Source organism: Pseudonaja textilis, chromosome Z (genome assembly GCF_049901715.1).
Source record: "Pseudonaja textilis isolate UNSWEBS1 chromosome Z, rPseTex1.2, whole genome shotgun sequence".
In the NCBI taxonomy this organism is placed as follows: domain Eukaryota; kingdom Metazoa; phylum Chordata; class Lepidosauria; order Squamata; family Elapidae; genus Pseudonaja; species Pseudonaja textilis.
Window position 1 is genome coordinate 96,942,396 of NC_142008.1, and position 22,092 is coordinate 96,964,487.

A 22,092-nucleotide genomic window follows, 5' to 3' on the forward strand; every position below is an offset into this window, starting at 1 on the left:
TGTGCTTAAGATGACAACTCCCTTGAGATGACATCTCCCTTACATGGCCTCTAAAAACACAGCTAATTCTGTGCAGCTGCAGGGTTCCTTCTACTAGCCAGATTTCCACCTGTTGCTGAGACTTCCCATAAAGATTGGGCATCATCTGCTCACTATGAATAACCTCATCAAGTTGATTTATATGCTGAATTTTCATAGGTCTGTTCAGAGCAGCCCAAAACAGACAAGCCCCTCTCAACAAGGGAGGAAAGCATGCAAATTCTCAGCCAGATGTCTCCTCCCAAAAAGACTTCCTGAAATGCAAACTTTTCACAGGTATTGTCACTAACCTCATTCTCAGATGAGCTGGCTGACAGAAATACCTCACAGGCATCGAAGAACTCAGTATGTGAATCCGAAAGAGAGACAATGCTGCAGTTTGAGAGCTGTTGCTTCTGCCCTTTAACCAGCAGAGCGTCTGGCTGAAACAAGGAATAAAAAAAAATCTTCATTTTAAAAAATGTTTTATTGTATCGAGGTACAATCTAAATCAGTGTTTGTCAACCTCAGCAACTTTAAGAATGTGTGGACTTCAACTCCCAGAATTCCCCAGCCAGCATATATAACATGTGTTTACACCAGCTTCCACAGTTCTGCAATAAGCCTGGCTGGCTAGAGAAATATGGGAGTTGAAATTCCACATATTTTAAAAGTTGCTGATGTTGAGTAACACTGATCTAATTCATCCTTCTTTGCTCCAGTCCTTTCCAGATGGATTGGAACTGAAACATCATGCTTTCGTATACATTTCGTTTTTCACTTATTTTTAAAATTGATACGTTTTCTCCTCCATTTCTAGGAAAACCAAGTAAAGCTGCAAAAACAATTAGGAGCCATTTGATTTGGTGGAATTCAACCATTAGAAACTGTCCCATCAGGAAAAAGGAGGGGGAAGGGAGGCAGTGGAATGGAACAAAACCCTAAAAACCCTTTCTCAGGCGTTCTTTTTTTTTTCTTGCCATTTCAGATGGCAGCCTCTCTGCCAAGTGGCCAAGCCTCAGAAGGCAGAACTTGGGGGAGAGAGGGAAGAGCTGTTGCCAGATTGATTGATTCATTGATTGTTTGATTTAGTCAATCAGTTATAAGATAACAGGTATGAGTATAAACATAGTTATGGATACATGAAATGGATACATATAAGAAAAATAAAAAATGAAACAATAGGACAGGGACGATAGGCACGCTATGCGCTTATGCACGCCCCCTACAGACCTCGTAGGAAAAGGGTGAGGTCTATAGTAGACAGTCTAAGGTTAACATTTTTGGGGTTTGGGGAAGAAACCACAGAATCAGGTAGAGTATTCCAGACATTGACCACTCTGTTGCTGAAGTCGTATTTCCTGCAATCAGTTATGATTCCCAAAGAGGAAACTATAATAAAAGTGTTGCAACATTTCTCAAAATTTAAATAAAGGTGTTAAAAACTGTTTCAAAGAAACATCTTCCTGCAAAGCAGTATTTTTTTATGCTGCTGAATTTTTATCTATACAGACTTCACATATGCCTTTTCCTGTTCAGCAGTCTCTTTTGAAAGAAATGTGCTCTTCTCTTTTAGAATTATTTTCACCAGCTTCTTGTTATCAAACTTCTCACCTTCTAAAAGATTTGTCACATAATTTAGGCCATGCCATAAGACAAGGTGATATTTCAAGAACTGTTAACAAAAAAATCCCATCTGCTCCTGCTACCTAATATACACATTACTTATGTATAGTGTTTTTAATCTGATTACCAGATTTGGTATGTATATCATTCAGAGTCAATTTTAAGACTGGTGTAACACAAAAGTCTAATAAACAAAACAAAGAATTTATTCAGCCTTTTCAGGCTGAAAAGACTGGAACTTGACTCCCAATTTGTATCAGTACTTACAGAGGATGATCATAACATTAAAAAAACAAAACTCCTTCCATGGTTCCCTTCACTACTTCTCAGACAAGAAAATACCCAATTCCAACAGCAACAGGGTCTATTTATTTTTATACTTTAATTTAAATGAAATTATATAACCACTTATCTCAATACTATGACTCTGGACAGGTACAATAACTGTCAGATGCCATAAAATAGGACAGAAGCTGTTTCCCTTGTGATAATTCTCTTAGCTGCTCACCATACTTTTCTCATGCAGCCTAAGGAAGCATTTATGTGTTAATACACAGTGATTATGCTAGAGATACATCAACTGTCCTGTGATTTCTGGCTGTAAAACAATTCAAATTACTTTTCACTTAGGGAAAATTTTACCTCATCAGCACTGAATGAGGCAAAAGAATCCAGAGTGGTATCTGAGGAGATGGAGAGAGAATGAAAGCGGCGTATACATTCAGGATTGTCAAGAGTCTGAAGAGAAGCCTGGGAGGAATAAAAAAAGATTGTTATTTTGGCACAGGGGAAATGAGGAAGTTAAGTGTTAAGGGTTATAAATTAAAACAGGGTACTGATCATTTCCTAAACTGTGAAGAAATTGAGCTCTGACTTAAAGCACTCAGACAGTCACATGCAGGGGATTAAATACATTTGCTATGAATGGTAGAACTTTTTACCAGTTTGGTGGTAGTTATCCTCATCTATCCCTAGTTAAGGGGGTGGATTAAAACCAGGCACTGAGTTCTAGTCCTTCTGTAAGCAAGGCCAGGTGATGATTGTGGGGCAGGTGCTTTCTCTCTGCCCAACCCATCTCACAGTTTTGAGGGGTTTTTTTATGGGACAAGCAGAAGGTAGGAACATTATGTAAGCCACACCAAGTATTACAAAATAAAGTTGGAATGGCATCATCATCTTTCCAAGAACTACTTCTTTCAAATATATGAAATAAGATGGTAGTAGGGTAGTGGGAAGATCCTTGCAGTACATGTAAAATGACCTGTGCTGGATTTGGGCTGGGGGAATGTAAGAATTTCTCAGCTATGCCTTAAATCAACACTTGACAATTATTTCAAAGGATCATGACCCCCTTACACCAGCTGTAGTAGAGTTGATGCCATCTCCAGGGTCATCCTGTGCAGCAGACAGAGTATCACGTTGCAGATCTAACAACTGCTGCAATTCTTGGAGCCGGTCACGCTCAGAGGTCAGCACAGCCAGCACACTGCTGAGAGAACCATGAACTGGCAACAACAACAAAAATTACAGACAGCATTATCTTCCATTAATGCAGAGGATTCTGTATCAGGAAAAGATTCTGGAATCCTCAGAATTTTAACTTTCTTGAAGAACCTCAAATTTTATAGACTGCAATTATCAAAATGGGATTAATCCATGCTCAAATAGACAAGATGGTGCCTCCAGATATTATGAGCTTCAGTCATCATTAATCCCAACCAGTATAAGCAATAGCAAGAATGGTAGAAACTATAATACAAAACTTCTGGAATGTAAGAGTATCTATTCTTAATATATCAAGACCTAGTGAAATCTCATAAGATAGAGTGGATTTGATGTTTGTGTGCAAGCAAGAAAGACAGTGTACTTTCAGGAAGTGGGGAGAAATCTCTAAAGTCACAACATTGCTTTCTCTTTCTGATGCAGTCTAGATAGCTTTATTGGCAGAATATGAGGGAAATTATAATGCAATATGTCTGGAGATAAGTAATGGGTAGGTCACAAAAGGAATCAGAATTCTCTAGATCATGGCTGTGGTTGACTGTGATAAAACATATGTCTCCGGAGAGGGGAAGAATTTAAGAAGAGAAGAAAACAAATAGTCAGAATCCATAAAATGATGGCTTCATTCCTCTCCACAGTCCAACATGGAAATCAGTGTGTCCCCCTACACCATAGTAAACATTAGACAGTCGTCCCTGAGCTTTTGATACAACTATTAATATCTGCACTGAGCTCACCTTTCTGAGCTAAGATCCAGAAACTTCTTTGGAGTTGACTATACTCTGGAGGTACGCTAAACATGGCCTGGTTCTGACAGGACTCAAAATATCTTGAGAGATTGGGAACGGAGCCATGCAGGCGTCCCACCTGCTAGAAGAAAAACCAATTGGTTTTAGGCACCCACAAAAACTTCCCTATCACAAATTCTTTCCTCTCCAGTTCCTTAAGACGATTCTTTTCTCTATCCCAGAAAAATACCTCATCTCCATAATCAACTGTGGCCCTTCCTAACCTTGGGATGTGGTCAATGGTCCACTATTGATCACACTGATTGGCAGCAACTCTTTTGGCCCTTCATCCAGCCCTCTCTGGAGATCTGAATTTGGGATTTTTTACAGAGCAAAGAATCTCTCCATTGCTGATTGATTGCTCTTCTCACTCTATATCTCCTACCTTTGTGCCAAATGCTGTCTACCCCATCCCCAAACCATCTCACCCTGCCTATGGTGTCATCCTTTGCAAAGCTCTGAGTGCACCAGATCCGCGTCGATCTCTTTGCCTTTCTGGGTCTTTCTGTTCCTGTTGAGGTCTGTAAAATCAAGATGCAATCTCAAACTGTACAACCATCAAAGATAAATTCCAAATCAAAATGCTAATCATAATCTAATCTCAAGAATGCTCTGTTTTTGTAATTGTTACTACAGCATGACTCATAATGGCCCTAAGTAGTGTGAAAGTAACCTTGGAGCCTTTGACCAAATATGTTGCTTAAATAACTTTTTTAATGTAAAACTTTAGAAAAAAGGAATGCTACTAACACACCTGTACCTTACCTGGCTGCTTGAGATTAGAGGGGCAGAGGGAATGCGGTGAAGAGATTCCAGACTTTGTAGCATACGGCTGAGCTCTTGAAGCTTCCCCTGACATTCTGAGAGTTCTGGAAAAAAATAGGAAAAAAAATAGAAAAAAGAAAAAGTAGACTATGAAATTGTAAGGTAGCACTGCCTTTTCTCTCGGATTATCAAAACATCAGACAAAAACATCAGCCATTAGAAAAGAACATCTACTGGGAGAAATTTGCAAAGGGAAAGAGGAATGGGTGATCTATGTTGAAAACATATTTCACTGGATAAATTCCACAATAATTTACAGTATTCAGTGACCAAAACCTGAGGAAAATTGATTTGGGAAGAACTTGCCCTTCTGTTCCGTAAGTCCACACGTAACAAAAGATACTATATTAATGTGAGTAATTGGTCAATCCCTTTGTCAGGTATCTACTTCTTCTGATAAATTATATTCTAATATCCTTATCTCTGAAGATGAAAGCTGGCTTGGAAATAGCCAAGGCTCAAATATTGTGACTACCAGCTAAGAGAGACCTTCTGAGGTTAAGAAAGTTTCATTCTTACCTGCTGAGCACCTGTCCAGTCCTTTGCTGTCACTGAGCCAAGAATTCACTTTTTCCTGGGGACTGGCCAGAGAAGATAAGGCAGGGGCACTTTCTGAAATCAGTATGTGGCGCCGTGAGTTGCAAGCCTGCAAGAATGAAGCAAGACAATATAGGAAGAATGGAAACTAGAAGCAAAGAAAATGGGTAATTCACTCCACTTCAGAATCTAGGATGGATCTTCAGCCTGTGAAATTCTTGGGTACACTGGCAAATTTGTGAAAGATGTTTTCATAAAATGGTTACCACAGAGGTCATCAACCTTTCAGACCTCAGGGACCACTAAATTCATAATTTTAAATCCCGCAGACCATTCATATGATCTGCCTAATGACCGACTGGGTGTGCATGGCTAGGTAGTCATGTGACTGGGTGGGCATGGCCAACTCACTCACATCGAGGGGTGCCTCTACTTGCCCCTTCCCTCCCAGCCACTTCTCGCCTGCCCACCTGGGCTCCTTAGGGCCCCAACAGGAAGCAGTTGTTGGAGCCAACTAGCTACCATGAGAAAGAGTTGGCAAAATAGCTGTCTCAGTTCAAATTGGATCTGACCAAGAAGGAGGCTCAGCAGAAGCACTTCATTAAGGACTACAAGCATAGGCTTTCCAAGCAGAGAGAAAACCTGCGGGAGTGCAAGGTCAGGTCCCAGTGCCTGGAGAATCAGCGGGCTGAGATGGTCCGCCAGTTCCAGGCCATGATGAAGTCCCACTGGAACAAGGCCCTCCGGCTGTTCGCCACCAGTGGCGCTTCCCTCCAGCCTTCGCCGAAAGCCCAGCACCAGGAGGCTTAAGCAGACCCTTTTGCCCCTCTCTGACCAGCACAAAAAGACCCCGAAAGGGAAGACTCTCTGCAGCAACACAAACATTCATTGCACATATCCGGCTCAGGGGCCATAGTTTGAGGACCCCTGATTTAGTGCAATATACAAAATGCAAATAATTTTTCTGTGGACCACCAAACTTTTCTCGTGGGCCACTAGTGGTCTACAGACCACCAGTTGATGACCGCTGTCATAGAGGACATTCCCAACTACATGAGAAATTTGCCTGAGAAATTGAGTTCAAAGCAGAGTTTGGATAGTACCCTAATGCTGATATCAGCTTCCATAAAATACAACAGTAGAAACATGCTTCTTAACTCCAGCGAGGAGTTAAGGACTATGTAGAATTTTCCATGTCATTTTCTTAATAATAGTTTAGAAGTAGTTAGCTGTGACTTCTTCAAAGATTTTTTAACTTGTTGTTTTGATGTCCCACTTTAGTAAACAGCCCTAGGAATTCCTGGTGGATGTTAAAATACCACATCCAAACTTGCTTAGTTTTCATTGTCAATAAAGTTCATCTAGGTACTGCCACCCAGCTGACAGAAACATTAAAAAAATTACTCATTTCCAAGATGCATCTTGCTAATGTGCAGAAAAATCCATACAAACTCGGGTCCAATTCAACAGAGATCTGTGAAGGAATGCTGATCGGCCAAGAGCTGAGAAAAAGCAGCCTGACTACCACGAGGCTGAGCTAAAAACTGGGGAACGCCGAGAGGACCACGTGATGGAGAGAGGCGTTCCTCAATTTCAAGCTCAGCCTGTGAGAGCCGAGACTGGAGCACCTCCCATCCTGGACGCTCGTAGCAGCTCTATGGAGAACAATACACACATACATACACACTTCTGGTGTTTCACATTACCTCTTCTAAAAACCACCCAATTTATCAGACAGCAAGAGAATTTTTCTCCTTCAAATATAGTTTTATTTGCTGGCTTTCTCAGAAAAACAGAAGCAGGACCTTTCACCCAATTTACTTCTTTCTTTTCTTTTCCATGCCTCTAAGTCCATGACGAGCTCAAAGGCATTCTAGGGAGAAGAGGGGAGGGAGGGGAGGAGAGGAGAATTATTCACTTGGAATAATCTACACAACTTTGACCCATGTTACAAAAAGCGATTCTTCGGACAGATGCTATACAATTTTCCTCTCTTTGCAACAATCTACAAAAACAGTGAGGGATACTTAAGATGCTCCATTATCACATTTCAGAAGAGATGCTTGCCATCAAGAAAGAAGGCTCTATTTTACTGTACTCACTTGTGTGGGATGAGAGCCTCTGCCACCACCAGTCATGATCTGTCTTCGGGATACATATGATTTCTCTGCTTGCCGGTGCAAGCACAGCTTTGCAACCCAATTATTGAATAGCTCTTGGGACTTTATCTGAAATAAGTGAGACGAGACAAGACAGCAAAATGTTAAGAAAATAAAAACATTTGTCCGAAACATTGTGATTCTGAGTTGCAGCAGCAAACTGCGTCTTCGGCTCAAACCAATGTTTATAAGATGGGGAAAAATATAACAAAGGTTTCATTTCCCCTCTCTGACAACAACACTCTAACAATCTGTTCCTTCTTCTGATACCCCAAATTAGTAACTGCAAGTGGCTTCTTCATTCATATAAAGACAGGGTCAACTCTGCCAGTGGATATTGTACCACGAATCAGATGGGGTTAGAAGACAATGTTTGAAATCTGAGGCACAAAACTGATTTCTAGACCTTTATTTGAGAAATGGCATGAAATTATGAGCCTCATTTTAACATGATTCCATGGCAAGAATTTGTGTTTTTTAAAATTCTTATGAATGACAAAAGATAGTAACTTGCTATGGTTATGGTGGAGATAACAGTTGTTATTAAGTATTTATTTGATATAGAAGATTTAAAAACTGCCTCATTTCAGAAACAAAGGCCATGGGAAGCCTCAGATACTTAATAGTAGTAAATAAAAATATGCAGCCACCAATTAATACAGGATCAACCTGCTACATTATTTGAAAAGTGCAAGAAAATGTAACTTAGAAGCTAAGTCCTGCTTTTAGCAACGGACAAATACGATCAGATTTCAAGATGTCATATAGTCAGCTGTGCCCTGCATGCATATACATGAATAACCCTACCATGAAGGGGCCTTAAAGATTCAGTTGGTATTTGAATTGCATCTTTACAGAACAGAAGTGGACTCTTTATCCTTTACCAAAAATCAGGAGAACGATAAACTGTGACAAACAAAATGCTCAGTGCAGATACTATATTTGCTGTACTCTACAGGCGTATATTAGATATTAGAGAATTACTGTTCTGCAAAGCCTTTTCCTGCTTCATCACATGGAGAAATGTTTTGTGTAGCCAGCACAATGACTTTGCAAAAACATGTTTTCAGGTACAACTTGTCAGTTCAAGCTTTTCTCCATCACATACATTCTCATTCCAGTTCTCAGAATTTGAACAATGGAGAAACAACAGCTTAGCAATTGTAAGCCAGAGCTTAGGGATGAATTGGAAATGATTGGAGAATTATAGTGATCTTTTCTGTTCTTTCATCCTGAGTCATTCTACATGTACCTTAAGATGATAAATATTCTCTTCTGTGTCCAAGTCCACACGTTGGGCCTTCTTATTAACTGATATGACTGACAAACAAACATCTATGGAGCCATGTAACTTCCCCTTCAAGACCTAGAGAAAATATCACAAATGTAGTTATACAGAGAAATTATATAAGTCCTTTTCTTAAATAAGTTTCTTGGTAATTAACTGCCCCCCTTTATCCCCATCAGGATTCCTGTAAATATTGGTACATGACATTCAGTTATTCCAAATCCCATTATTCCCATTACTCACATCTTGGCGTGTTGTGGCATATTTCAGAATGCCATCTTCCAAAACAAAATAACGCTTAGAGTGAAAAAGAGAGAAAAAATGAGAGAAAGGAATAAGTCAATAGTACTAGACTTGATGGAATAAAATCAATGCTACATCATATGAGATTTCTTAAAAAGTTGAAAGAGTTGAACAATACAGTCTCAAAATTGCTTTTATCATGCTCACTAGTTTTAGACTAGTCTTTTCCCACTCAATTAATGACTATGCTGGCTGAGAATTTTAGAAGTTGTAGTCCACCAATTGAAAAAATTGATTTAAATTGTTGATTAAAAATGGAGATCATAAACATGATGATGTTTAATATGACCCATAGCATAAATAGAATAAATAATTTTTTTACTATTTATTTATTGTTCAGTATTTCCAATCAAAATTCTAAGCACCAGTCATGCCATTGTTCAGAATGCATATTCCATCTTTCCAGCAGTCAATATTTGGTCTAGTAGTTAAGGCACTAGGCTAGAAGCCAGGAGATTTGTGAATGCTAGGTACTGCCTTAGGCATGAAAATTGGCTCGATAACTTTGGGCCAGTCACTTTGTCTCCAAGTGACTGACAAAATCCAAGGCATAGGATTGTTGTGGGGAAAATAAAATGAAGGGAGTATTGTGTGAGCTCCTTGAATTATTTATAAAAATATTAAAGGTGAGATAGCAATAGCAATAGCAATAGCTCTTAGATTTATACACCTCTTTAAAGTGCTTTACAATCCTCTCTAAGTGGTTTACAGAGTCAGCATATTGCCCCCAATGATCTAGGTCCTCATTTTACCAACCTCGGAAGGATGGAAGGCTGAGTCAACCTTGAGCCAGTGAGGATCAAACTGCTGAATTGCTGGCAGCCAGCAGCCAGCAGAACTAACTTGCAGAACTGCATTCTAACCACTGCGCCACCCCAGGATATACATAAAGTAAATAAATATTAATATTGGTTATTAAACACAAGCTTTTGTCCTGCTTAGGTATTTTTCCCCTGAAAATTAATTTCACCCTTGAGTTTAGCCAACAACATTCATGTAACATTGCTGCTTACATTGCTGTTCATTTTTAGATGATTGTTCTGAGACAATTGTAAAATTGACCTGTTGCTCAACATCCTTTAAATATTCCATTAAAAAAAAATCTCTATACTTTGAACTTTGAACATTGTACTTGTTAAACTTCATAAAACAGGCTACATTTATTATAATTTATTTTCACAGACCTAGATTCTTAACAACTGAGGCAAGAAAGATCATAAAATGGGACACAACTCGCTTTACAAATATCTCACTTAATAACAGAAAAATAGGGCTCAATTGTGGTTGTAAGTCGAGGATTACATATATTTACTACTGGCTAGTATTTATTATTATCATTGTGATTCATGACCATTCCTGCTGGATTCTGATGTCAATAGGGAAGCTGGGAAGAAGTCATGAGCATCCAGCTTGAGTCTCTTCGGCCACAGACCGAAATCCGTGATCGTGCACGGTTTCGATCTGTGCTCACCGCCGGAGCGCCCCGAGCCGGCTGGTTTCGGGGCCAGGCCACCCCATAGAGGTGGTGAAGAGGGGGGAGACTGCCAGCAGGGTCGAGGAGAACGGTATCTCTCTTCCCCAGCTGGCCATTACCACCCTTTCCTGAAGGCGGTAGCAGCGGTGGTCAGAAATGGCCACCTCAAAGAAGAACTGAACCGGAAAAGAATGTGCGGGAGGAAGATAAGAAGAGAAAGTTTTGGTCAACTGGGTTAAACTGAAAAAGCAATAACGTAAGGTACCCTGGAATTTAAACTAAATACCATTGTTCTCAAAGAAGATTTTGAAGCAGCGACAGAGAAAAAAGGGAAAGGATTAGGGTTTTTTTCCTTCCCTTTCATATACTGACAGCTAAGAGACTTAAGCAAGAAATTGAAAAAAAAAATCCACTTTGACATTAATAGGCATTTAAACTGAAAATAAAAGTCAAAGGGATAATAAAGATTTCTGGATATTTAAAAGTTTTTAAAAGCAGGAAAGGAGAAAAAAAAGAATAAAAGGGTAGGATCTGGAAAAATGGAGGAGACTGCCTGGAACTAAGGAAGGGAACTGTAACTAAAAGGAACTTACAATGAAACTTTAACAAGATTCCCCAAAGATACATCCTAACTGAAACTTGGCAACAAAATAATAGAACCCCAGGAAGAGAAAGTGGAAAAAAGAAGCAAGAGAAACAGCCTTGGATTATTTGGATTACTTGGTGATTTTTGGTTTTTGCATTTAAATGACTAAAACTAATTGGGTGGTTGATTAAAAGTGTTTAAAATGGCATCACTCTTAGAAGAACTGAAAATGGAACTTAAAAAATGGAAAGAAGATGCACAAGAAGGGAGAGCTTCTTTTGGCTTCGTATTTCAATTTTTAGATATGGAGATGTGGAACTATGAGAAACAACAATAAACGCTTGCAGAACAAGAAGATCGGGACAAAGAAGAAGCCATCTTTAATGATCAAATAATTTTAAGTGGGGGCGGGGAAGGAAATGGGAGAAAGAGAGTGAAAGGTTTAAGACTAGAAAAAACAACCAAAAAGAAGAAGAGTTTGAAAGATAAGTATAACTTTAGAAAGCAACAGAAGAGGGGATTACAGATGAGAGAATTAGAAGTAGAGAGACGAGGGGATAAAGGGGGGAGGAGGAAGAAGAGTGGGAAGAAGGTAAGGAAAAGAAGTTGTAAAAGACAGAAACAAGATATAGAGAAACAGGGAAAAGATATAAGGATTGAAACCATAAGCCTGTTTAGAGATAATGGGTGAAAATTTAATTGTAAAAGGGATTCTGCAAAGGTACATAAGATAGCATTGTTATATTACAAATAGAAATAATTTTAGAAAATATGACTAAAATGATTGATAAAATATTCACTGTAATGTAGTGGAATGTTTGTTAATAAATAAATGAATTAAAGTGAATGAGATAATTAAATTAGGAAAGGATGGGAACATTTTAATTATTATTAATGATTTATAAAAGTATAAGTGAGAAATATGGGAAAAAAAGAATTATGGAAAGTTTATAAGTGTTCCCAAGGAAGTATGATATTTAATTGAAAAGAAATGTTAAGGATGTTAAGATTTTAATGAATATTAATGATAGAATTGAATTGGAAGGGAATGTGTGATTTATTTACATATATATATATATAATCTTTTCTTTTTAAGAATATAGTGTGTATTTTAAGAATGTACCAAGCAAAATTCGATTGGAAGTTATGTATTATATTGAATGCTATAATCTTAAAGGTATACATTGAAGCTTAAATAAGAGTTTGAATGGATAAAATTAAAAGATATAAAGGTGTCATACTCCAATTAGTAACTTCAGGGGAAAATGTGTTTAATGAGAAAAGATAATATGAAATTGCAACAGGACAGACAAAAGGATAAATATAATGATTTAAATTGAGATGAGATAATTAAAATAAAGTTGAGAAAATTAAAAGAGGGGAAAAATATGTAGAAAATATAAAACAGTAATAAGATATGGAATAGAACATAAAAATGAGCATGAAATTGAGTTTGTGTCTGTATGAAGAAGTGATAACCTGGGACCATGCTATTTCCAAAAAAAGATGTTTTATTTGTATTTTGTTTTTGTGGAAAACCCAAATAAAATTTTCAAAAAAAAAAAAGTCACAACGTAAGGTTACATAAGGTCCTCAACGACCTGTGTAATCCTTGTTTAATAACAGCAATCTGGCTTGCTGGAGATACCACTGCTAAGTGATGTAGTCATTTTTTTTTTAATTACAACTATGCCATATAAGGATTGGAAGTCCCAGTGTTCTTAAGCGACAACTCCCTGTATTTCGTCAGAATGATCTCAATCAATTGCAGCAGAGTTTAATCCTTGGTATGACACCTTGAAAATACTTGGAATTTGTAATACTTGGAAATAAGACCCCTTAACTTCCATTAAGAATTTACTCACAGCTAAGTATGCCTAAAATTGTAACCCCAAAGCAAAGCAAAATAATTCACATATATTATGGCAACAATCCTTGTAAAAACTCTTGAAAGAACTATCTGTCATTTATCAGTTTCCTGATAGAGTGAAGTGCAGCTCCTAGAATTCACAGCAGCAGCCAGCAAATATTTGGGAGACCAACACTTTATTTATCTCCATGGTTTAGGAGAGCCAGAGTGGCTTGGAAATGGGAGTTGTTAATTTAGTACTACAGTTATTTAATTCAGACCACTGGGAATAGCAGACAAGTAGGGACAACTCAGGATAACAAGGAGCAAAGCTGTAGTTCATCCCCACCCTTGAATCTTTGGAGGGAAATACTAATCCTGCTACTTTACTGAGACCATACCTTGTGCCAGCCTTTCAAAGGCCATTTTCGCTTCTTTAGCAGATAACCCTCCTGCCTTTCTGGCTGCGGGCTGACCCCACTATGGATGTGCAAATCATCTATCACTTCCCAGCTCTCAGAACTCTATATAAAAGAAAAAGAAAAAAAGATCAGAAACAAGGGAGCTTTCATCCAAAATGAAATCTTTGGTGACTTGGGTTATAACTATCCAGGCACTATCCTCACTATCCTGCAGCCCCTTATCACTGCCAGCAAGAGTTCAAGACCATGTACTTTGTCAGTATTGCAGTCTGGAGTGTACAGACCCTTGAACAGAGTTGAATTACCACTTTCAACAGTCTTACAAAATACAAACAATACAGGCAACATTAGGAATTACTATTTAATAAAATTTAGAACAAGAATGGATAATTAATTTTCCCCAGGAACCACATGAGAAACATGGACTGTCATGGCCAACGATGCTGTCCTGCATCCCAATGCTGCTCCCCTGCCCTGCCAGGGATAACTGAAGGGTCAGGTGTGGCCTGTGGGCCATAAAATACTCAGCCCAGCTTCCCACCCCAACACACCCCCTTAACCCAAGCGAAGTAGACAGGTATATCTGGTCACACATTTGATCTCGAGTTCCTCCCCCAATCCCAGGGACATGTAGGGATCAGTTTTGTAGACACTCTGTCAAAAGGATCCACACCTGCCAAGCAATGCTGTGTTTGGAAGATACAGTGCTATTGGACCGGGAAGGGGGTAGTGCCCTTTTAGGAGATAATGGTTCTTTTTCATGGTTACCCATCCCTGGGAAGACTGTCCTTCTCTTGCCATGAACCAAGGAAACATCAGCAATGCAGTTTTGGGGACTGTGTTTTCATCTCCAGATCATCCCCTTCATAGGGCTGTAGCTATGAGAAAAGAAAAATAGTCAAATCAGTACTCAGGCATCCTGATTAAAATAACTCCCAAGGAAATTAAATCACCATAGGGTTTGTGATCAAAGCATTTCAGTTATATGGAGGGGCAGAATTCTATTTCCTTATCAGATGGTATCTGTATTTCTTAATCACAGCTACTTTCTTTTTGCTTTGCTTTTCCACAGATTATAGCCTTTTTTCATGAATAATTCCTTAACCATAACTCAGGTTTTTAAATACCCAATAATTTATATAGATGTGATTCTAAAATCCCAGACAAAAATTGAAATATAGTTTTTTTTAATTCTCTTCTGCAAATCATGGTGCAAAATTTGAAGATGACAGATTTCCTCCTGTTTCAAAGCACAACCTGATAGAGGCTTACTAAGAAATTAATCTTATGTCCATTTGGACTGTCTCACACAACAGGATACAGAGTTGTCTTCCTTTCCAGGATCTGTTATGAAGGGAACAAATGATTAACAAAAGGATCCAGGGAACCAAGGAAAAATGTTTTCCAGATTTTGACCTTTATTTTGCTGTATAGCCATGTCTGTGAGGATTTATCTAGACTAATATTAACTCCAATCAAGCTCTCCTCTTTGGCCAACAACCCATGTCTGAAAAGAATACCAACTAAGCCTTATCCCCTATTTTGCTGAGTTAGTCTTAGCTTTGTCTTACATTGCAGTCCCACTAAAAGATCTCAGCCTCCTAATTCCTGATATCCTAGAAACAAGGCTGTGATTTCATGATCTAAATCCTTAGAGATTGGATAATCTTGGCTTTCGACTTCTGCACAGCAATATGTAGTAACTGAATGAACCTTGCTCTCTCATACACAAAAATTGATAAGATTTCCCCCCTTGTTCTACTTTTCCTCCATCCCTATCCAAAGCACAAATGGTGAACACAGCACCACATGTACTAAGCTTGGTTTTTTTCCTCTTGCAGACCTTGTTGTGACTGCAAAATGTAGATTCCCGTTTTTCTCTTCCTGCTGCAAAATTTAGCATATAAGCATAAGGTGTTTTTTCCTCCTTGTGAAGAGAGAACAATTAGCATTTAACAAGAGGAAGAAACCGCCCTGCTATTTCTGTGACTGATTCACCTAATCCTCCTGCCAATAGAGACTCAGGTAGCTCCTCTTAAACAAACCTGAACCCCATTTCTACACCTTGCCCTCTGACCAGTCTCACCTGTACAATTGTCAACAATTTTCTGGTTCTGTTGCAGCAGCTATTCAATTACACTCTTTATGCATTAATCCTCCCTTAGCAAACAGATTCTTAGTTTGTCACTTGATCGTATGTGTATTTACCCAGATGTAAGCTGCCCTGAATTCAATTGGAACAGTCATGCAGAACACTGCAGCTTTAATGTCTCAGTCCCTCTCTGTTTCCTGCTGAAGACAGAAACAAAGGGGAAAAAGGGAATACATCTTGCCTAGGTTCTTGTTGTTTTTTAAGATCAGTTGAGACCTTAACTGGTCAATTGGACCTTAACCTTAACTTCAGGTAGAAAAGGGAATCTTAGAAAGGGGGGCACTGGATGTAATTTCACATCTGTAAACTATGGTTCCCATTACGGAAATGAGCCTTAGGTGAATCTCATGTATGACCCTGTCATAAATCCTGAAGCATGACACAAAATAGGAGACGTTCCATGGTTTAACCAGTGTTCAGCAATATATTTATATGCATTGATATATCATTGATAGAAGATCTGCCATCCACCCCCTTCATCTTCACTTTGCATTGATAGCATCCTGCCATAAAAAGGGAGGGGGGGAATGGGGAGGAAACACCGAGATGATGATGATAGGAACCAGAGGTGCCAATCCAAAGCAACAGACAAAGAGATCCAAGGATATAAGTGTGAGAATGGAATGCAAACATCCATCGAAGAGGCGCCAATCATTAGAACTGTTACCCAAACTGCTAATTTGAATAGTATTAGACACTGATCAAATGATGAAGGGGGGCTGAGAGGATCTGGGAAAGTGGAAAATCAGAAGGTTTATGCAGGAGTATTCAGATCTGGCTTTGCATATGCTGTAACCAATTGGCTTTAATAAAAGCATACCTTTTCTCTACAAATGGAGTCAAAGGTTTTTCTTTCCTAAATGCTCAAGTTGGGTCAGGCCCAACAAATTAGCCTGTCCAGGTTTTGAATAAAACCACTGCCAGCATTGGTTTATTCAGCTAGTTTGCCTTAATGAACCACTTTGAGCTCAGATGAAATAATGCTGGCCCATAGTTGAATGAAAAAAAAAAACTGAAAACTTTTAATCTTTCTAAGGGGATACAAAGGATGGAGAATATTGAATCCTAAAGTTTGCTTGGGTACATTCCTTCAAATGATTTCTATGGAAGCTGCCAAAGGGTTTTTGTGGGGTTTTTTTGGTTTTTTTTTTTGTGGCAGCATAGAGTTAATTTTAAATAAAGAGATCTGCTTTTGTTTATGGCCAGCCAGATTTCTCTGCTTAATCATGTTTTTTTAAAAAAAATATTTTTCTCTGGTTTGAATAAATAGACTCAAGTGTAAGTACTACTTCTTAGAAATCCTTTTGATAGTTGAACAAAGGCCCTACTCATAAAATAAACTAATTCACAAGAATTAACTCATGCTTCAATTGCTGTATCATAGCTCTGAAACACTTATGCATAACATTTCTATCATGTCCAAAAAAAATTATGGCACAAGATTGCTTTCTGTCAAAAGGTAAAATCCTAGGTTCCTAAGACACTTCAAAGATTAGAAGCAAACTATCTGTCAATGGATTCCTCTGGTGCTTTTAAAATGCTCTTGCTCAGGACAATATTTTTCAAATTATTTTGAACAAGAAGCACGAAAGAAGTCCATCCCCAGTTGTGGCCTAGGTGTAATCTTTGAGCCTGGTTTGACTAGTGCAGGGGTCTCCAACATTGGCAACTTTAAGAATTGTGGACTTCAACTCCCAGAATTCCTCAGCCAGCTTTGCTTTGCTGGCTGAGGAATTCTGGGAGTTGAAGTCCACAAGTCTTAAAGTTGTCAAGGTTGGAGACCCCTGCACTAGTGGAGATTTCTATGGAATAATTTATGAGATTAAGCACAAGTAGTCTTTGTTTATCAATGTTTGCTAGTGATCATTTGAGGTTATGATGGACTTCCCCAAAGCTATTTATGATCTGATTTTGAAGAAGAGATGGCCGCACCCTTTCCCAAAGTCATTGTGATTGCATTTTGGTAACTGGTTTGCATCTGTGGCTGTTTGCAGTATCCTGTGATCACATGACCACGGTTTTTGTGGGTTTTTCCTGTTTTATTTCTGATTTCCAGCAAAAAATGGCCATTGGAGAAAACGGCTTCTTTTAGCAACCACTGCATTTGCTTAATGACTGCCTCCCCAAAAGGTAAAATATGGCATGATTGCCTGGTGACTGCTTAACAACCACTGCAATTTATAACAGTAATTCCAGGCTCAGTTATCCTAGTAGGTCAAGGATTGCTATGTGTATTTCTGAGTGATTAACTGCAGGTGGTCTTCAACCATTTAATGACATTTGAAGTTACAAAGGCATTGAAAAAAGTAACTTGTGAATGGTTTCCACACTTCACACTTACAACCACTGCAGTGTTGCAGAGTTTGAACATTTTAATCCCTTTTCTAATGATTGTTTTTGTACATGATCAACCAATGGTACGAAAAAGCATTTAACCAAAAGTTTTGCATATGGGAGTTCAATCTCTCTCGATTGTAAACCATGGTTTATCCTTTACATGGCATGTGAACTTAGCTGTTGTCTTTACCTTGTTCAGTGAACCACAGCAAAGTAAGACATACTTTAGCTCAGTGTGTGAACTTAATTACTACACTGTTATTTGCACAGCAGGTTCATATCAAAACCATTTTGACACACAAATTATGTTTCCTGAACTGAATAAGTTCAGAAGGATAGAATATTAGGAAATGTATGTTTTTCTGCCTTTATTGACTAATGAAGCTAACTATAATTATTCACTTTTGTCACTTACTCGGTTTCTCTTTTTCTTCCTGTTAGAATAACATACTTCATCCAAGCCTTCAATTTCCACAAAATAATAAACAAAAACACATAATAGGAATCAAGCAATATGAATTTGAACAAACAAGTCAAGATGAATTGATGTAAATGAACCTAATCTGTAACTACATGCAATGATTTGCATAATTATATTTACATGAAGAAAAAATAAGAGTGTCTTGTTTGCACAAAATTTGCAGATTTTTCCCATGCAAAAGAATAATTCCAGACTTGGAGTGAGTATTTTATGGAAAAGTTGTATTTGTGCAAGTAGTAAAAGCAATAACATTTAGATTAATATACCATTCCGTAGTGCTTTACAGCACTCTCTGAGTGGTTTACAAATGTTAGCATATTGTCCCAAATTTAGGTCCTCATTTTACCAACTTTGGAAGGATAGAAGGCTAAATCAATCTTGAGCCGATTAGGATCAAATTACTGGCTGTGGGCAGAATTCATCTGCAATACTGCATTCTAACCACTGTGCCACATGGGCTCCAGAGTAGGATTTAACAGGATGTCCTTAACATATTTGGCCAATCTCTAATTCACTAAACCAGTTGCTGAGAAGAGACAATGGAAGAGGACTTTCATGCTGCTTTTCATACTTTGGAATTTCCCAAAGATGTCTGGTTGATCATGAAAATGGAGAATCCTGGATTAGATGAGCAGATTATATTAGATGCATGATTTAGCTGGACTGTTCTTATGTTCCTATAGTTCACCTGAATACTTTCATTTACAACAACACTTGTGTTTGTACAATGCTAACCAGAATTAATCCTGATTGCTTTGGTCAACTCAACTGTTGGAAAATTTACCTCGAAGGAGTGGATAGGTCTAAAATGTTATTTAAAACTCCTCCCAGTTTCTAGAATATTTGGAATAGCTTTACTCTGAGGGAATTTTGGAATGACAGATGCATTTCAGACCTAGACACTGCCATCAAATAAACTGTGATCAATAATTAAGGATATGTAAGTACCATCATCTTAAGCCCACCTATTAGTTTCCAACTATAGTATCATTCATTGGTGGTTTGCCTGGAATGTGGCACTTGAATTGTGAATTCAAAAGCAGCAGCTATTTCTGATCTATATTAATTTGAAACAAACATTCCAGTTGTACTCTAATTGAAAATAAACAACTACATGAAAAGTGGTTTTTTAATCACCGATTCCAGAGGATCTGAACTTATTTATTTTAGAACTCTGACAAGCCACTCTATACTCTGCAGCAACTCTGAATGGCACACAGGTAATCCCTGACTTACAATACATTTAGTGATCATTCGAAGTTGCAACGGCACTGAAAAAGTTATTTGTGACCAATTTTCATACTTACAACTTTTGCAGCATCCCTATGACCACATGATCAAAATTCGGATAGCTGAAAGGTGGCATGTATTTAAGATGGTTGCAAGGTCCCAGGATTATGTTATCACATTTTGCGACCTTTTGATAAGCAAAGTCAATGGGAAAGCCAAGATTCATTTAACAAGCATGCTTTTAACAACTTAACAACTGCAGCAGTTCACTTAACAATTGTGGCAAGAAAGGTAATAAAATGGGACAAAACTCATTTAACAACTGTCTTGCTTACCCAACAGAAATGTTGGGCTCAATTATAGCTGTAAGTTGAAGATTGCCTATGCAATGGAAACATATAATATATAAATAATACTTTACAAAAAACAGACATGCTGGAAGAGAAGCCACCACTGAAAGACAAGCAAACCAGATTTGTTGCACACTCTAATCCAGGGCCTAAGAAAAAGCCCAGTTTTCAGAGCTCTTTTGAGCAGAGCTGGAATTAGAATCAGACATATTGTATATAAAAGTTATGAGGTTCCAAGGAGAAGTTGCTATGACTGGAAAGATATGTTTCTTAGGTCCCAACAGGTTCTTAATGGATGGAATATCTGCTTAATCATACAGGCTGAACAGAAGCTATAGAGTACAGATAGCCTTTTAAATTACTAGGCCCTATGCTATAAAGGTCTTTATAATAGTAATTAGCAATTTCAATTACACCCAGGAGTTACTGGTAACTAGTGCAGCTCAGGGAACAAAGGTGTTAGGCAGACCCGATGAAATAAACCCATGATGCATATGCTACTACATTTGGTTAAGTTGCAACTTCCAAGTAGTTTCCAAGGGCAGCCCTATATACAGGTGAAACTCGAAAAATTAGAATATTGTGCAAAAGTTCATTTATTTCAGTAATGCAACTTAAAAGGTGAAACTAATATATGAGATAGATTCATTACATGCAAAACAAGATAGTTCAAGCCGTGATGTGTCATAATTGAGATGATTATGGCTTACAGCTCATGAAAACCCCAAATCCACAATCTCAGAAAATTAGAATATTGTGAAAAGGTTCAATATTCTAGGCTCAAAGTGTCCCACTCTAATCAGCTAATTAAGCCATAACACCTGCAAAGGGTGCCTGAGCCTTTAAATGGTCTCTCAGTCTGGTTCAGTAGGAATCACAATCACGGGAAAGACTGCTGACCTGACAGTTGTGCAGAAAACCATCATTGACACCCTCCATAAGGAGGGAAAGCCTCAATAGGTAATTGCAAAAGAAGTTGTATGTTCCCAAAGTGCTGTATCAAAGCACATTAATAGAAAGTTATGTGGAAGGGAAAAGTGTGGAAGAAAAAGGTACATAAGCAGCAAGGATGACCCCAGCCTGGAGAGGATTGTCAGGAAAAGGCCATTCAAAAGTGTTGGGGATTTTCACATGGAGTGGACTGAGGCTGGAGTCAGTGCATCAAGAGCCACCAAACACAGACGGATCCTGGACATGGGCTTCAAACGTCGTATTCCTCTTGTCAAGCCACTCCTGAACAACAAACGTCAGAAGCGTCTTACTTGGGCTAAAGAAAAACAGAATTGGTCTGTTGCTCGGTGGTCCAAAGTCCTCTTTTCTGATGAGAGCAACTTTTGCATCTCATTTGGAAACCAAGGACCCAGAGTCTGGAGGAAGAATGGAGAGGCACACACTGCAAGATGCTTGAAGTCCAATGTGAAGTTTCCACAGTCTGTGTTGATTTGGGGAGCCATGTCATCTGCTGGTGTTGGTCCACTGTGCTTCATTAAGTCCAGGGTCAACGCAGCCATCTACCAGGAGATTTTGGAGCACTTCATGCTTCCTTCTGCAGACGAGCTTGATGGGGATGCTGAGATGGCACCTGTCCACGCTGCCAAAAGCACCAAAACCTGGTTCAATGACCTTGGGATTATTGTGCTTGATTGGCCAGCAAACTCGCCTGACCTGAACCCCATAGAGAATTTATGTGGCATTGCCAAGAGAAAGATGAGAGACATGAGACCAAACAATGCAGAAGAGCTGAAGGCTGCTATTGAAGCATCCTGGTCTTCCATAACACCTCAGCAGTGCCACAGGCTGATAGCTTCCATGCCACGCCGCACTGAGGCAGTAATTGCTGCAAAAGGGGCCCAAACCAAGTACTGAGTACATATGCATGCTTATACTTTTCAGAGGTCTGATATTGTTCTATGTACAATCCTTGTTTTATTGATTGCATGTAATATTCTAATTTTCTGAGATTGTGGATTTGGGGTGTTTATGAGCTGTAAGCCATCATCATCACAATTATGACAAATCATGGCTTGAACTATCTTGCTTTACATGTAATGAGTCTATCTCATATATTAGTTTAACCTTTTAAGTTACATTACTGAAATAAATGAACTTTTGCACGATATTCTAATTTTTCGAGTTTCACCTGTAGATTATATTGCAGTAATCC

The 22,092-nt window shown here is 38.5% G+C and overlaps 1 protein-coding gene across 10 annotated transcripts in view; it reads right to left on the minus strand.

Annotated features, from left to right (window-relative positions):
• OSBPL7 (oxysterol binding protein like 7) overlaps positions 1 to 22,092 on the minus strand; it is a 49,052-nt gene that overhangs the window by 19,361 nt on the left and 7,599 nt on the right. For 3 of the 10 annotated variants that reach the window (XM_087917024.1, XM_087917022.1, XM_087917026.1), the window contains 12 exons: positions 14,052 to 14,256; positions 13,358 to 13,480; positions 8,988 to 9,041; positions 8,709 to 8,822; positions 7,400 to 7,525; positions 5,280 to 5,406; positions 4,701 to 4,804; positions 4,364 to 4,456; positions 3,885 to 4,017; positions 3,001 to 3,149; positions 2,287 to 2,394; positions 330 to 461 (listed from right to left, as the gene is read on the minus strand). In XM_087917024.1, the coding sequence (XP_087773150.1) occupies positions 330 to 461; positions 2,287 to 2,394; positions 3,001 to 3,149; positions 3,885 to 4,017; positions 4,364 to 4,456; positions 4,701 to 4,804; positions 5,280 to 5,406; positions 7,400 to 7,525; positions 8,709 to 8,822; positions 8,988 to 9,041; positions 13,358 to 13,480; positions 14,052 to 14,150 (1,362 nt within the window). In that variant the 5' untranslated portion in view covers positions 14,151 to 14,256. Of the gene's footprint in view, positions 1 to 329; positions 462 to 2,286; positions 2,395 to 3,000; positions 3,150 to 3,884; positions 4,018 to 4,363; positions 4,457 to 4,700; positions 4,805 to 5,279; positions 5,407 to 7,399; positions 7,526 to 8,708; positions 8,823 to 8,987; positions 9,042 to 13,357; positions 13,481 to 14,051; positions 14,257 to 15,221; positions 15,243 to 15,586; positions 15,663 to 22,092 lie in introns of those variants that run through there. The other 7 variants (XM_087917027.1, XM_087917028.1, XM_087917029.1 and 4 more) reach the window with 6 other exon arrangements.